Below are 17,335 nucleotides of genomic sequence, written 5' to 3'. Positions count from 1 at the left end.
ATATATACTGGTGTAAGTATATATCGAACTTATATGATGCAAAATTAGTTGACCATATACAAAGCAGAAATCATTATAAATTATTATCAAGACGAATTTTCCGTTTCAACAATTTTAGAAGATTACAGAAAGAAGTCAAGCCTGAAGGTAGGTGCTTTAAATTATGTACCAATTATTAATACAATCAAGATTTCTTAGAAGCATTCGAATAAATCAGAGAAATTAATACATTGTATATATATATATATATATATTTATGAACTTTTCCCAGATCTAAGCAGTTGATTCACAATTGTGAAATATTAAGAACTGCACAAAAATATACCTTTTTTTGTATTTTCCCCTTGTAAATCTTTACTTACAAAGTTCTTTTTAATTATAAAAACGTTATTTTTACTGAAATTTTTACCATTTTTTTTACTGAACTGTTATTGAATTTTTACTGAACTTTACGGATTTTTTTGTAAATGAATTTTAAGTTATCTTCACCCTAGTGGCGATTTTAGCGAATAAATTGCTCTATATTATTATTTTAAAGCATTCATGGATATATATTTTATAAGTGTATGTACTGTACATATGTAATGAGTTTTAACCATTCTGACTTAATCGACCTTCGTCAGGGGGATCCTGTAAGCACATAGATGTATAAACCTATACATCTGCATTAAGTAATATATGCTTGAGACAAATTGTCCTTGCAAGACTACCATAAAATGTCGTTTCTAACTTAGATACATGTACATGTATATAAGTATTCTTTAAAATGAACAGTAATTCAGTTTTTAAATCACTGCCAGAATTATTTGAGTGAGAAATAAAATACTGTGAGCATTTGTAAATTTGACACATGAACCCTTAATAAACCAAATTCAATGTAGAATTTGAAGCAAATGATCCGGTTTTTTTTTACAACAGACTAGAAAGAAAAAAAAACGAGAAAAAAATGAAAAGGTATAACTCAGTATCCGTATCAAGAGAAACATTAATGATACATATATACAGAATAAATGTAAAAGTGCATGGTTATGAATATATATATAAGTCCGGAGATTTTGAACTTCGAAACTATGTCATGGTATTGAAAATAACATTTTCTCTTAAATCATAAGAAACATTAATTTTGTAAATAAGAAATTAAGTATAACATATTTTAGAAATATAAACTGGAAAGATTACCAACAAAATATCAACTTATTGTAAGTCCATTCCAACAGAACCGTTACATAATTTATCATAAGTAGTACTGCATCAGAAGTCCATTAATATAGGTCTTAGCAGTATTTAAAAGTGTGGTAAAGGGTTATTTTCGTGCAACGTGTTGCCCTTTTATTTCACGTGCAGCCGTGAAAATGTTCGTTATTCTCCGTGTTTCGTGAATATATATCCATTATCGCCAGTACTAAAGGTAGTTTATATTTGCATGTACTGTCCTTGCATTTTTTTAACTTTAAACTTGAGCAGATATAATATGTTTATAAGCTTGTCTCATAAGCCACTGTACCACATCTATACTCTCATGCGTTAGTGGAATAGAACCTCCCTTTTTTGGTGTTAATATTATATATATACTTTAATAATTTTTAACTTATTTTTTATATGTTTTTGAATATTCAATTTGTTCGAGCTAGGTAAATGCATTGCCATTAAGGGAATCTACATGTAACATTGTAAGTTAAAACAAATCGCTTTAATATATTCTTAAGTTGTTATTTTCCACAAATATTGAAATAAAAATAGAGGGGATTTTTTTCTACTTATATTGTTCGATCGCGTTGAACAGAAAACTTTAAACAGATTAATCTAAGTTGAAATATGAAAAATGATAAATTTTCATATAAAATATAAACAAAAATAAAAAGGGGGCATCCACTCGACAAATGCCAGTGCATCTAATTAGGTTAAGTGTACGTATTGTATAAAATTGTTTGTGGTTCACCACCTACGTCAATTGTGTATTGAAATTTGATTGTAATTGTAACATGAATGGATACCCCTGAAAGTACCAAAATTCTGTACTTAAACATAATAATTGTGAATTGTAAAAATCATTGTGACTTTGATGGACTTTGTTGTCTCTTGACCTTTTCTTATTTATATTGAATGAGGGGTATAGGAACTTTATCGGGACTCCGGGGTCAGGTGTTTTTAAGCTCTGGATTTCGGAATTTACCCTATCGGATTCCGGGAATTCTGTTTTTTTATTTTCGGGACCTCGGCATTTCATGTTTTTAATCTCGGGATTTCGGCATTTCATGTTTTAACTCCCGAGATTTCGGGATTTCGTGTTTTTAAGTCCGGGATTTCGGGATCAGGACCCCTCCTTTCCTCCCTCTTGAATAGATCATGGACGTTATATTACTTCGGATCCATGAATAGATCAATGAAACAAATGAATAGTCGGTGTTCATTCAGATTCAGAACCGGTAGAATACAAACGAGTTTGCATAGCTTGAAAAAATGTGTACGATAAAACTCCCTTGAAGGTACTGTGACTAGTCTCTGTTGGGGAGTTACAGTATTAAATTAGTATTACGTGAAACATTTATTTCGTGTTATATAAAATAAATCCTTATAATTTTAGTGCTCTGATTTAAAAAATCTTGAATTTTCGGCTATTTTATCATTTTCGTCAAACATAACTAATTAATAAATAAATAATTAACAACTATTGAACTATAGGTCACCGTACGGCCTCCAACAACGAGCAAAACCTACACCGCATAGTCAGCTTTAAATAAAAAGGCCCCGAAATGACAATGTAAAACAATTTAATCGAGAAAACTAGCAGCCTTATAAAAAAAAATTCTCAGAGCCTTATTGATGTACAAAAAATGAACGAAAAACAAATATGTAACACATAAACCGTTTGGCAAACCGGCGACAACCACTGATCTTTAATGTTCAAATGTATGTTCATATTGAAATTGATATACAACAAAAAATTGGGAATTTTGAAAAAAAAGGAGGAGGGGGGAATACATTTTCCTGATATGATACTTTTGCTGAAATTTTCCAGTCATTAATATTTTTTTAAATTCTTCCAACAACACTTTACATACTTTAACTACGCTCTGAATGCCCGCGATTTCGCGGGTGTGTTCTAGTAATATATTTTGTTAGGATGGTCTTGGGATAGTCTAGAGTTTTTAAAGATATTAACGTATTATATTGATTTAATCAGGGGACAGGTTTTGTTGTAAAGTCGTGGTGATAAAGTGATACTTTCAGGTCTTTAGTGTAACCCCCCTAAAAACTAAACATTCCGGATTTACCTAAGCGTCCGATTGTATTTTACATTAGTTTTAAAATTAAGTTTGCCCTTATCATGTGGGATCGAGTTCATGTCATGGACGAGCTGGTCAGAACATTGTTCGTAGAGGTGAACATGATGTATTCAATACCGAAGAATACTTGTCAACCTATAAGTGTCAAATCAAGTCTTCACTTATATGTAATTATTTTTTTTCTCGAATCTTCATTCATAATCATATGTATGAATCACATTGATCAATGACCTCCCCCTTTTTTGTTTCCAAAAAATCTGGGTTTTTTTTTAATTATAGACATACAACATATCATTGACCAAATGTTTTGACCCCAATTTCACGGTTTACTGACCATAGAAAATGATTGAGCATATTTCAGGTATAAGTTTTATGTTAAGGTTATAGTTATGAAGTTGAAGTCCCTGTGATATGATCTTTTTAATTTAAATGCCAAATTAGACAATGTACCTTAATTTCACAGTCCACTAAACACAGAAAATGATAGTGCAAGTGGGGCATCTATGTACTATGGACACATTCTTATTTTTACATTAATTTGGCTGTTGGTAAGGTCCTATGAAGTTATATTGAATATATATAACCATATTGACCATTATAATTGTACATTACACATACCATAAATTTGCTTATCTGCATTTTGTATATGCCCATCAAAATTTTGACATGTTGACAGGCTTTATTATGGTATACAAGTGTACAGCGTCCATCCATTTTTTGGCATAACATGCATAAACATAACTTTAACTTGACAACAAATTTTCCAAAGCAGTAGGTCTGGCCTCAAATTTTAGGTTCATCTTACAAAATTAGTTTATGTGAAAGATTTTAACAGATTCAGTTATTAAAAACGCTCCAATTCAAGCTTAATTATGAAAAATCCATCAAATATGCAAAAAAGTCACTTTTCATGTATTTTGTCAAATGTGAAAGTGGCCACATCCCTGTTCATCCTCAACCTTTATATATATATACATATATATGTTATGGTTGAACACCAATGCTGCCACTTTCATTTAAGATGGAAACTGTCTGAAATTAAAGATCATTAAACTAAAATAATAAAATTGTGAAGATTTCAGTAATTTAGCATGTCTTAATGATGCTAGTACCTGATATATAGATATAGGAAGATGTGGTGTGAGTGCCAATGAGACAACTCTCCATCCAAATAACAATTTAAAAATTAAACCTTTATAGGTTAAAGGACGGTCTTCAACATATGTCCATTGTATTGTCAAAAACAGCCCATATTAATAGCTGAAAGAGTACATTTTCACAAGACTGCAATATTTTGTGGCAAAAAACTTTCACTGCAAGGTTGGCAAAATAGCTGTAATTACCGGGAAATACTGGGAAATACTGCTCAATACCGCTAAATACTGGTCAATTGAAATTTTTAGTGGTCATTATTTTAAAACACACTCTTTACCTGGTCAATTACAATTACTATTAATCAGTTAATATAAAAAGTGTTCAAATCGTTTTTAACACTTTCAATTTTATTTCTTTTGTACATGTAAAGACAAACAGCGATCTATATTGGTTAATGTGTACAGGATATTAAGGGCATACGATACAGTTACAGGGAGATAATGACGTTGCTAACGTAAAATGTTATTTTCGCGACGTCAGACTGTGACATATCGGGAAAAGATGCATTTTTCGACTGATTTTTATCATTCAAACTGATTTAATTTGAAAACATTTTCATGGACCCCTATTTTTCAAAACAGCAATTTGTTTCATTTTGCAATGTTTTGCAGGGAGATTATGTGACCCAAATTTTATAACACTGTAAATAGAGGATTTTTTATCAATTTTGATAAACATGCATAAAAAAAATACGTTTTTTCCTCAATTCATGAACATTTGATAAATACAATGAAATATGAGTTATTTCTGAATAAAAAATGCATAATTTTTTAGGATACTTATAAAATACTGAAATTACCGATTATTTAACAAAATCAATTTGTGTTTATCTTTTACAACAAAAAAAGTTATGTCTTTCTTTCGAAAAAGAAATTACGGCCACAAAACTGATTTTTTGAGCAAATATACAAAATTTCGACCTCATTTTACTCAAAAAGTATCAAATGAAGGTATATTTTTTATTACATATTTGATTTAATCAGGTAAAAAATAGCCTATATGCAAATTTTCACGAACTTGTAAATACAGGATCAAAACTGTATCGTATGCCCCTAAAGGTAAAATCTTTTTGTCCCTGCTTCAAAATCTTCAAGCATGAAAAAGGTTTTGTTGCTTATTCTCATTTCGCCTTTAATAGCTGTCAAAATTTATATACATTAATCCCAGTCTGCCTTAGTAAAAATGTTCAGGTTCACAAGAATTAACTAAAGCAAAATGGGAGCTTCTGTAAACAATACACACACTGACAATTAAAGTTATGTTTTGTTTGTATTGCAATTAGTTGATATTTTTTACTTTCATGTCAAATTCAACTTTCCAACTACATTTTTTTATTGTAGATTTTTCTTGATCACAACTTTTGAAATCATAAAAATGGTCACTTTTATTAAAACAAATAATTAAGGAGAAACAAATTCCTAATTACATTTTGTTCAAATAGCTATAGAAACGCAAAGGTTTAATTTGTTTATTTAGTATTTTTATCTAAATTCACATTTCGCCTTAGTTCAATTCCCATCTGGCCTTAGTATATTTTATACCTTTTTTGCCTGTAATCATAGTAATTCACAGCTAAGGCGAAATGGGAACACACACCGATTTTGTCACACAGTTAAATAGACAGGACTGTTGTTTCAGTAATTTAATTTTCACACCTCAGCAATGCCAGGTGATAGGTAAAATACACATGTAACTTCATTTACCTGAAGTTTTAATTACCTTTAATTTAATTTTAATTACCTGTAAATTCTTACATTTTGAATAAAAAATAAATTCATGAAATTGATTTATGAATGTTGAAATAATATGTAAATTTTTATGTATATCTTAAGTATACAATATTATAATTCATAATAACTAAATTTTAAATCAGTAGGAATAAGTGTTATAAATGAATAAAACATATCAAATTCATTAATTTTATAAGCTGACACATGCATAAAGATTAAAGTTTAAGTATTTTTCACTCTTTATTAAGTTTTTACTATAATTAATAGTAAAAACAACCATAAAAATTTAAATCTACCAGTATTTGCCAGTATTGACAACTTGGGGATTGTTCGGGGCGGTAAATACCGGTAAATACCACTGGTAAATACTGGGGGGTAAATACCGGTAAATACCACTGGTAAATACTGGGGGTGGTATTTACCACCCAACCTTTCAAAAAAAGGGTCTTACAGTCCTTTCATGAACATAGTTGTTTCTTAAGATAGGTGTGCTACCAATCCTACCATACGATAAAATATATACATTACGTATATTCAGCATGCAAACTTCAGTTTGGTTGGTGTTTTTTTTTGCACAGTATTCAATTGTTTGTTATCAAAAAAAGAAACTGTTTTATTTAAGTATGTTTCTTCTTATTTCATAGATATGGCAAGCACAAGACAGTATGCTTTGGTTCTGTTTGATTTGCATGGTGAAACTTCTATCGTCCAGACCCAGAAACTTGTACCAACTTCTTTGGTCAAAGAAGCTTCTAGACTCCATCTACAAACATCAAGGAACAAGTATCTTGTGGAAGTTTTAGAGCTCTCAGGTAATTAATTTAAAAGCAAGAAGATGAGATATTACCAAAGGAAGGTGGGTCAAAATAGTTTTCTTAAAGATTTAAAATTGGGCATTTTTAATTGGGGTAAAAAGGGGGAGGGGTATTTGGCTTACAGTTTGAATATTAAGTTTAAATATTGGCCAACAGCAAGAAATCTTTAATTTAGAAGAAATGTAAATCATTCATGATTTAACCAGTTCCTTGTTCTTTGACTACCATGACTATGTTTAATCTTTGTGAGATTAAGAAACTTAAAATAATTCAAAAATTTATAACAATCCAAATTCAGACAGCTTGACTTCTGTTTCCGTTTTTTTCAAACTGTTCAGGGTTTGACCACTGTGGTCGTTTCCTGTTTCCCTTGGGAAAGCACATTTTTAAATTAAATATTATATATGATAGACTATATATCTATCATGTTTATACTGATATATATACATCATTGTACTGTCATACAAAAAGTATCTAAAAATTGAAATTTAACTCAAAGCATTATCCTTAAGCATGTTAAATGTGACAATCCTAAAATTCTTGGATATGGCTTGTGATATATCACGATCATCATGAAATATTAGGCATGATCTGACCTTCAACTTAAAAACTGGTGGTGACGACCCTAAAAAATTTCAGAATTTTTTTTTTATTCATTTCTTGCCATAGATATTTCTGATTTCTCAGCTGAACATGTACAAATGTGTAATAACAATCAAAATTGCCACCTGAATCCTTTTAATTACTTTTTATTTAACTGTTTGAATTGTAGATCTCAAGTTTCCTTGATTTAGATAGGCATTCAATCTCAAACTAATTTTTGTTTTCTTTTTTCAAGATGATGACATCAGTTTAAAATCTTCACAGAGCAAATGGTCAAAATCTCATCGAGCCATTGCCATTGAGAGAAGGACAGGCCAAGATGGGTTCCTAGATGTCTGGCCTGAAGATGAAGAGGTTTGTTTTTACTAAATGCAGTAATAGAAAATAACAAAACGTTACAATTTTAGTTCCATCCATGGACAACCTCAACCTTTTAAAGTATAAAATCAACATTTATCACTCATCAAAAATTATATAGCTTGAAAAATTCACATATTCCAAAGGTTCACCCTGCAAATCAATGCATAGTTGGTTCCCATTCAAAATTTCTTTAAAAAGTTCTTAAGTTAGCTCACGAACCCCTCAGAGTTGTATTAATGATTGTTTAGAGAGCTTTCCTGACCAAAAGATACTATTACAGATAGAGTTAATCACAAAAATGTCTAGGTGGAAGATCTACAACCAAAATATTTGATTTCCCCAAATAAATTTAAATGTTTTTCATATCAAGATTTATTCATCATGTTCATATGACTTTGAAATTTCAAGTCATGCAAGTAGAGATGATCAAACCAATTATTTGGTAACTGTACAAATCGTTAATTTATCATTACATTTTGAATACATTTGCTATTTCAATAAGGGTCATTATGGGAAAAGGTTAACTTTGCAAACAAATATTAAGTGAAGTACGATATTAAAATGAGTCACATAATCAAAATTTCAAATGACCCCTTTTAGAGTTAGGCATAAAATATTTTTGTTATCAATTTTGTTAAATTTCCAAAAATATTTTTTTCCCTGAATCTTTTTAAATTGTCAAAAATTAAATGGTTTAACCAAACTTGACTGTAATCATTTAAAGCATTTGTTCAGGTTTTTATACGACCACAAAAATTGACAATATTTTGGTCGTATATCAGTATGATGTTGGCGGCCTTGTCCTGGTGCGAAGACATTTAGTTTTTGCACTATAACTTTAGTATAAGTAAATAGAAATCTAGTTTATGTTTGGTCCCAATAGTTGAGAAATTATGGGCCAGAAGGGGCCAAATAAACATTTTTCTTGGTTTTCGTGCAATAACTTTAGTATAAGTAAATAGAAATCTATGAATTTATAAAATAAGGTTTATGACCCCTAAAGGACTGTTGGGATTGATTTTGGGAGTTTTGGGGCCTTCGGTTTAGGAATTAAGGGCCTAAAGGGTAAAAAATTAAACTTTGTTTGACTTCATCAAAAAATGAATTATTGTTTTTTTTTTGATATGCCAAATCAAATTGTGTATTTGACTTACTTGACTTAATCCACTTCGTCCCATGGGGGACATAGGGCGACTACAATTGTGTATTTAGATTCTTAATTTTTGGTCCTGTTTTCAAATTGGTCTACATTAAGGTCCAAAGGGTCCAAAATTAAACTTGTTATGATGATTATTATCAGTAGATTATCTCAACTGTATCTACAAGGTATCACACTGCCACCTACAACAATTTGTTTAACACTAATTTATAACAGCAAAAAAATCTAGCTAGCCTATTTCATAATATCTATTTTTAGCTCACCTGGCCTAAAAGGCCATGTGAGCTTTTCTCATCACTTGGCGCCCGTCGTCGTCGTCGTCTGTTGTCGTTAACAATTTTTCAAACATCTTCTCCTCTGAAACTACTGAATAGATTTGAATGAAACTTAGCATGATTGTTCCTTAGATTATCCTGCACGAAGTGTGTGCTTTGATTTTTGATCGGTCATAAAACATGGCCGCCGTTACTTAAAATAGAACATAGGGGTCAAATGCAGTTTTTGGCTTATATCTCAAAAACTCCAGAATTTAGAGCAAATAAGACAAGAAGTTAAAGTATTTATTAGGTCAAGGTCTACCTGTCCTGAAATTTTCAGCCAAATTGGGTAACTGGTTCTTCACGTACATAATGCCTCTGAATTGATAGATTTTAAAGAAATTTTGCAGTTTTTGGTTATTATCTTGAATATTATCATAGATACAGATAAACTGTTAATAGCAAAAATGTTAAGCAAAGTAAGATCTACAAATAAGTCAATTTGACCAAAATTGTCAATTGATCCCTTAAGGAGTTATTGCCCTTCAAAGACTTTTTTCACAATTTGTTCATCATGTTGACTTACTTTAAAAAATCTTCTCCTTTGTAACTGCTGTATCAATTTCAGCCAAACTTAGGCTAAATGAGTTTCAAAGTATCTAGTACAGGGACTAAACTTGGGAATTTCAAGCTAGGAGCCCAGACCAGATATTTCATAATTAGTTTGTATATGTTCAACTAAAATTTAACTGAAAGTTTAGGGGCCCAGCTCAAAATCTAGGAGCCATGGGCGACTGGGCCCCCTTTAAGTTTAGTCCCTGTTAGTATAAATTTTATACTTCATTTCCTTGTATGTCAGAAACATAGCTCCCATGGCTAAAATAGAACATAGGAGAAAATGATTATTTTTTTTTGCTTTTGAAGAAAATAGGACGATTCAAAGAACATTTAAATAAATTGAAAAGCCAAAATAATCATTGATGAGAGATTTAACCAAAAAAATTAAGGTGAGCGATTCAGGCTCTTGAGAGCCTCTTATTGTTTTTACAAGCTTGTACATGTATACTTCAACATGTAGATTCTAGTTCCGATGTGTCATTCTAGGCATGTATATTCATAAGGCCAGTTTTTTCGAGTCTTCAACTTTAGTGGAAAAAGGGAGACTTGGCGATCCTACATTCTGTCGTCGTAGGTGTCCACAAATACTTGTTTATGATCATAAGATATTATCATGATTATCCAGAAGTGAATTTTGTAAAAATAAAATTCCATTTTTTCCATATTATACTTTTATATAAATGGACTTAGTTTTTTTTCTGCAGGGAAACATTACATTCACTCTGTGGTTAAAAGTTTTTAGAATTTTAATAACTTTCTTAAACTATCCTTAGTTTGAACCAAACTTGGACAGAAGCTTGTTTATGATCATGAGATAGTATCCAGAAGTAAATTTTGTAAAAAGATAACTCCATTTTTTCAGTATTTTACTTTTAAATGGACTGATTTTCTTTCAGTTAACATTACATACAGTCTGCAGTTAAAGTTTTCAAAACATTTATTAGATTCATTAACTATCCTAGATTTTACTAAACTTGGACAGAAGCTTCTTTCAATCATAAGATAGTATCAAGAGGAATATTTTTATTGTTTTTTTCCTCATTTTTGTTGAGCCTGGGATTTACAACAAATGTAGGCTAGACACTGATTTCCGAGGGAGCCTTACAAGTTATAACATGAATATGAGCAGATTTATTCTGCAAATAAAAAAGTGTTTTCATGCTTCAATGTAAGTTTGGGCACCAACATGTTATACATACTATTTCTTGTATCGTTGGTTATTATAATAATCATGATTAAGAAAAATAATTATAGGTAGACCAATATCATAAAGTATAGGAAATTAAGTATCAGATTTTCTTTTCAGAATTTGCATAGTTCGCCCAAAAAACGTAAAGTTACAACATCTTCAAGAAGACCACTCTCTGCTAGTCAGCAACTGAACGCCAAGAAAAAATCTTCAAAACAACCATTGACCACAAGAAAGCAAGCAAACAACAGAGCTTCAGTGAAACCAAGAAAACCAAAGAAGTCAATGCAAACCTCATCTTCTGATAGTAACAGTAACAGATTTCCATATGCATCAGAGGTAAGTTTTGATAAGAACTCCTATATCATATTGTAGTGTCCTTGCCAATAGTTTGGGAGGGTCACTTGTTTCATTTCCAAATCTGTAGGTTCAATTTTCTTTCAATTGTTTGCTTCGAGCTAAACTTCATGCTATGAAACTCCTACACAATTGCTTGACACTGAAAAAATAATCAAGATTATGTTAGGGTGCTGTCACTTTTACCATGCTTGAGTTATGCCCCTTTTTAGCTCCCCTGGCCCAAAACTTTTAGAAAAAATCTTCTCCTCTGAAACTACTTGGCCAAATTTAACCAAACTTAGCCACAATCATCCCCTAAGGAGTTATTGCCCTTTATAGTCAATTTTTTACGATTTTTTAAAAATCTTAGTAATTTTTTAGAAAAATCTTTTCCTCTGAAACTCCTGGGACAAATAAAACCAAAGTTGGCCACAATCATCATTGGGGTTTTTGTTTAAAAATTGTGTTCGGTGACCGGGCATACCAACCAAGATGGTCGCCACGGCTATAAATAGAACTTAGGGGTAAAATACAGTTTTTGGCTTATAACTCAAAAACCTTAAGCATTTAGAGGAAATCTGATACGGGTTTAAATTGTTTATCAGGTCGAAATCTATTTGCCCTGAATTTTAATTCAAGATGAATCAGACAACCCGTTGTTAGGTTACTGCCCCATAATTGGTAATTTTAAGGAAACTTTGCTGTTTTTGGTTATTATGTTGAATATAATACTATAGATAGAGATAAACTGTTATCAGCAATAATGTACAGCAAAGTAAGACCTGAAAATAAGTCAAAATGACCAAAATGGTCAAATGACCCCTAGGGAGTTATTGCCTTTTTTAGTCAATTTTTAACATTTTTTTGTAAAATTGGTAAATTTTCAGTAACATTTTTCCACTGAATCTATTGTGCCAAGTTCATTATAGATAGAGAAAATTGTAAGCAGCAAGAATGTTTAGAAAAGTAAGATATACAAACACATCCCCCATCACCAAAACACAACATAAATCCATCTGTGTCCTTTTTTTAATATCCACATAGACCAAGGTGAGCGACACAGGCTCTTTGGAGCCTCTAGTTTTTAATGTAAACATTTCCAAAGCTGTAGTTGCCATTCTCTAGCAATTGTATGCCTAAACCACATGTTCTGAAACTTTACAAAATGCTTGATACTTTAAAACAAAGCAAGGTTGAATTTGGGTTGATTAAAATTTATGTTTTGTGTAGTTATGTCCCTTTTTTAAGGAAAAATAATTTTGGGGCCCTTAATAGGTTTACTCTTATAAATTATTATTGGGATGGAAAGTTGTCTCATTGGCACTCATACCACGTCTTCCTATAAATACTTAAAGCTAGATTGAGAGGTTAAATGAGTTATTGGGGAGTCCTTAATATTCATGGGATACATATTTTGGTGGATTTTGTTGGGTAAAGATAAACCACAAAATACGACAAAATAATAATTTTCGAAAGGCATACATAAATATATATTTATGCAGACATATACTAAACCACCAATCAAAAATATTTGAAATGAAACATTTCATGAAAATTGGATACACAAAAATATAGAAAATGTCATACTGAGGGCTCTCAGGAGAACAGTTGTTGATAGATTTAAAAAACAACACTTAAACTTTGGTTTATTTACAATTTGAGTTATAAAATATAAGTCATGTAAGTGGTTTGATGTTTATATATATATTATCCGTTTCAAAAATGTTAATTTAATGGAAAATTGACCATTATTTTATTCTTGTCATTTGCACATAGATAGAGATGAGACTTAGTTTGCATTAACTATTTAGTATGAATGGTACAGTTATTTTTTTCCCATTCAAATGTGCAAGTATAGTTCTTGATAACAAACCTGTTTAAAAGTAAAATTTTTAACCACCCTTAACCTGTTCTTTCCATTTCAGGGCTCCAATGGACGGCATCTTACAATTCTTCATGAGGGGTCCGGAGACAACACAGAAGCTAGGGTAGCTCCTCAAAGGAAACCCTTATATCTTCAAGATTTGTCAACTGATGAAGCTGATTTAGTTAATCTGCAAATTGCAAACACCAGCAAGAATTTGATAAGCATAGGTGTTCAGACAGACACTGTTGTTTTCATCTCATCAGATGAAGAAGCTGCAGCATTTCACCAATGGCAGCTAGGTAAAACATCTTCAACAGGAACCATTATAACTCAAACTTCACTTCCAGAATTAATATCATCATCTCAACAAACAGAGGATTTAGACAAAACTCTGACTAGCCCCAAAGAAGTATCCACCAAAGGCAATAGACAACTGTATCCAATGTCTCCACAAATAACCATAGTCAATGAGAAAGCAACAAAACAACACCAAGACGACACCAATGCAACAAATAAAGATACCGGTTTGATAGAAATTTTATATGATCATGATGATATAACAACAACTACAACACAAGCCATCCCAATTGCCAGTATTGATGACTCTCTAGACATTTTACTTACTACAACAACACAAGACAACAACATGAACAACATTGCTACACCAGATAAAACACAGCAAAAATTGGACAAGATCATTAGCCTATTGCAAAAGAATCCAGAACCAAGACCTTCATTTGATTTTGTATCTGCATTATTACAAGAGGCAAATCCAGATGACATTGTCATTATTCAACCATCAGAAGCTGAAGAGCAAAACCAGCCTACCATAACACAGTTTTATCCACCATGTCCACCTGTAAATGATCAACAACCACCAACAGTTCTTGATGAACTAGCTTTCAATATAGATACACCAGATATACCAGATGACCAGCCATCAGTTAACAACTTAACCTCTACCATACCCACATCCCAGTCAGCTCACAAAACATTGAAACCGTGTTTTACAGGCAACATTCTTGAATTATCATCCGCATCTGACTTGTTAACAATGACCAGCAACCAACATACAGAATTAAGAGTAGGGATGACTGCCATGTGGGAAGTTCAAGCAGACAGTTGTAGTGCTGGTAATTTCGCTTGGAGGCTAGCCAAGAAGCTATACACAGCTGACCAGTTAAATGGGAAAAATTACAGTGGCAAAAAGGGAAAGCCAGCTTTGTCACCAAGAAGAAAACATGCTATTGAGCATGCCATAATTGACTGTTATGGGCCCAATCCAGAAAATCTGACACAAGGAATGATAGCCATCAACACCGGTATAAGGAACATGGGAAGAAAAACAACAAAGTCAGCAGCTTAACACAACAAATAATTAATTGACCAAGGAAGTGTACAAGTTACAATAAATTTGAATGCATATCATATTATATTGACTTTTAAACTGGAATAAAACATTTTTTATCAATTATAGCAAGGTGTCTAGGTCAAACGCTGTATATAGATTTTGAATTTTTCAACCGGTTTTTCCAGTAAATAGCTAGGATATAACATATTCTGATTTTAATTTAAATGTAATGGGTGGACAACAGAAATTTTTTTGTTCAATGAAAACATGACAACTTATTTTTTTAAATGTTTAAACATTCATGTTTTAAATGATGTATATGCAAAAACAGAGTTCTTTTTCTTTAACCTCTCTATTAACAAAAAAGAAATGATCTTGTTCTTTATCATAGTATTTGGATGTGTATATAACTTGAAGGAATTATAAATTATTTGAATGTGTGTATAAATTATTTGAATGTGTGCATAGATTATTTGGATGAGTGTATAAATTCTTTGGATGAGTGTATAAATTATTTAGATTAAATTATTTAGATGTATATATATACATGATATATGCATGCTTGGTACAAGTGTAAATTATTTGGGTGTGTGTGCGTAAACTTGAAGAAAGTATATTTTTTAAATGTTTATTTACTGTAAATTCAGAAACTATTGCATTTATTAATTATTGAGATTTTCTCAATTTACACTTGAATCAATTTTAATTTTAAGATATTGTGAAAAATCCTGTTTAATTCATACACAATATTTGAAAATGCAAGTTTAAATGATTGTGCTTACAACTGTCACATTTTTTGAAAAATAAATACCCTGCAATAATTTCTGAATTGTTTGATGTTTGAATGCAATAAGTAACTTATTACAAATAATTTGCTATGAAATATAAATCTGTTATAAAGAACTGTTGTCTGCATGTTCTATGGTGATGTTGTCGCTTTGAACTATTGCCAATTTCCATTCTCAATTTTATGCATCAGTCTTTATTAAAATATTTGAAAACTAGTAACCCATCTTTTTTTATAATTTACTTTTCACAGATATGAGAATAAATATACAAAGTTCTGCTGCCCTTCCCTAATTTTGGGCCGAATACAAAACATGTTTGACCCTTGACCCTGACACATTTTTTATGTATGTGCCTGTCCAAAATAAGCCTGTACTTCTGTGGTTGTTAGTTGGTTATGTGATACATATTTGTTTTGAATTGGTTTGTTTGTTTTCTTGTTTGAATATTTTACGTTGTCATTTTGGGGCCTTTATGTGGTATTAGCTTTGCTCATTGTTGAAGGAGGTTCAGTGACATATAGAAATTAATTTCTGTGTACTTTGGTCTCTTTTGGAGAGTTGTCTCATTGGCATTCATACTTCATATTTTTTTTTTTAATTATGGTAAGGTTGAATTCCCTGCCATTAAGTTCTATTTCAAGCCATGATTTTTTGTAGCTTTTGTGCATGTTTCATGTTGAACATGATCTGACACCTCAGTGGCATAGCAGACACTCTTAATATTGGTATAGCAAAGTCCCCCTTTTTTAAATGGGTATTTTACTTATACTAATGCACCATGGAAATTAGGTCACAATGAACTGACAGCTACAGACACAAACCATACAATTACTATCCCTATCCTTTAGTGTCTGACAAAAAGACTGAACCAGAAAAATGTAACACTGACCAATAAATTATGAAAAGAGGTCAAGGTCTGATGAAACCAGCTGGACAAATATATACACCCTATCATCATTTTTTGTTCACCTTATACTTACAGCATAAGAAAAACAGACCACATAAACAAATTGAATGTTAACCAATGAGCCATAAAAATGAGGGTCAAGGTCAGATGGCACCTGTCATTTGGACAGATTCACCTTACAATCATTCCGAACACCAAAAATGAAGACCTATTGTTTAAAATATCTGAGGTAGGGACTTGACCATTGCCAAGAAAGCAATCTGTGAGTTAACTCGCACTACACAGAGAGGCTACACATTTATGCAGGAATCAAACTTCCTTTAAATTTGTAGGTTGTACACTAGTGGTGTTGCAAACATTTAAAACTCATTTGAGATAGGTCTAACTTGTCTCAATTTGTTTGATTTCTGGTAATTTAATTTGACCACAATATATAGTAATCCTAACTTGCTTTCTCATTTGGTCTCTGGTTGACATTTGTGTCATTTACAATCATACCACATCCATTTTTCCAAAAATCAGAAAGGACAAACCTTTAAATGTAAATTATTTTGAATGGTTGAATTTCCATTATACATGTATGTCTATCCTCTATCAAATACCAATGACTTGTAAATATGGATCAATGAGCGTACAGGACAATTAAAGAAACTATTTGCTGCATGTTTTTCAAATTTTTTTATATACATAATCTAACAATATACATGTATATGTGAATGTCAACAAATGTACATGTATTGAAAAAATTCAAAGAAGGAAACAACATAACTAGTAATAAATAACAATCACACTGAGCATAACAATTACACATTCAATAGCAGTGATATTTTGGGTTGGCTTCTCATACTTCTTATATGACATGATAATGACTGGGCTCTTAATTTGTCTCACAATGCTTGTAATATGGAAG

At 31.4% G+C, this 17,335-nt stretch overlaps 1 protein-coding gene across 1 annotated transcript; it reads left to right on the top strand.

The window, feature by feature from the left end:
• Positions 1-3,321: 3,321 nt before the first annotated feature.
• On the top strand, positions 3,322-15,737 carry LOC139486242 (uncharacterized). Its single transcript, XM_071271023.1, has 5 exons — positions 3,322-3,454; positions 6,817-6,984; positions 7,826-7,944; positions 11,291-11,512; positions 13,438-15,737. The coding sequence occupies exons 2-5, from the start codon at positions 6,819-6,821 to the stop codon at positions 14,743-14,745; spliced, it is 1,815 nt and encodes a 604-aa protein (XP_071127124.1). The 5' UTR covers positions 3,322-3,454; positions 6,817-6,818; the 3' UTR covers positions 14,746-15,737.
• Positions 15,738-17,335: the final 1,598 nt, after the last annotated feature.

The sequence above is a fragment of the Mytilus edulis genome, chromosome 8 (genome assembly GCF_963676685.1).
Source record: "Mytilus edulis chromosome 8, xbMytEdul2.2, whole genome shotgun sequence".
Classification (NCBI taxonomy): Eukaryota; Metazoa; Mollusca; class Bivalvia; order Mytilida; family Mytilidae; genus Mytilus; species Mytilus edulis.
The sequence above is the reverse complement of the archived record's forward strand: the minus strand, read 5'-3'. Positions and strand labels throughout refer to the sequence as shown.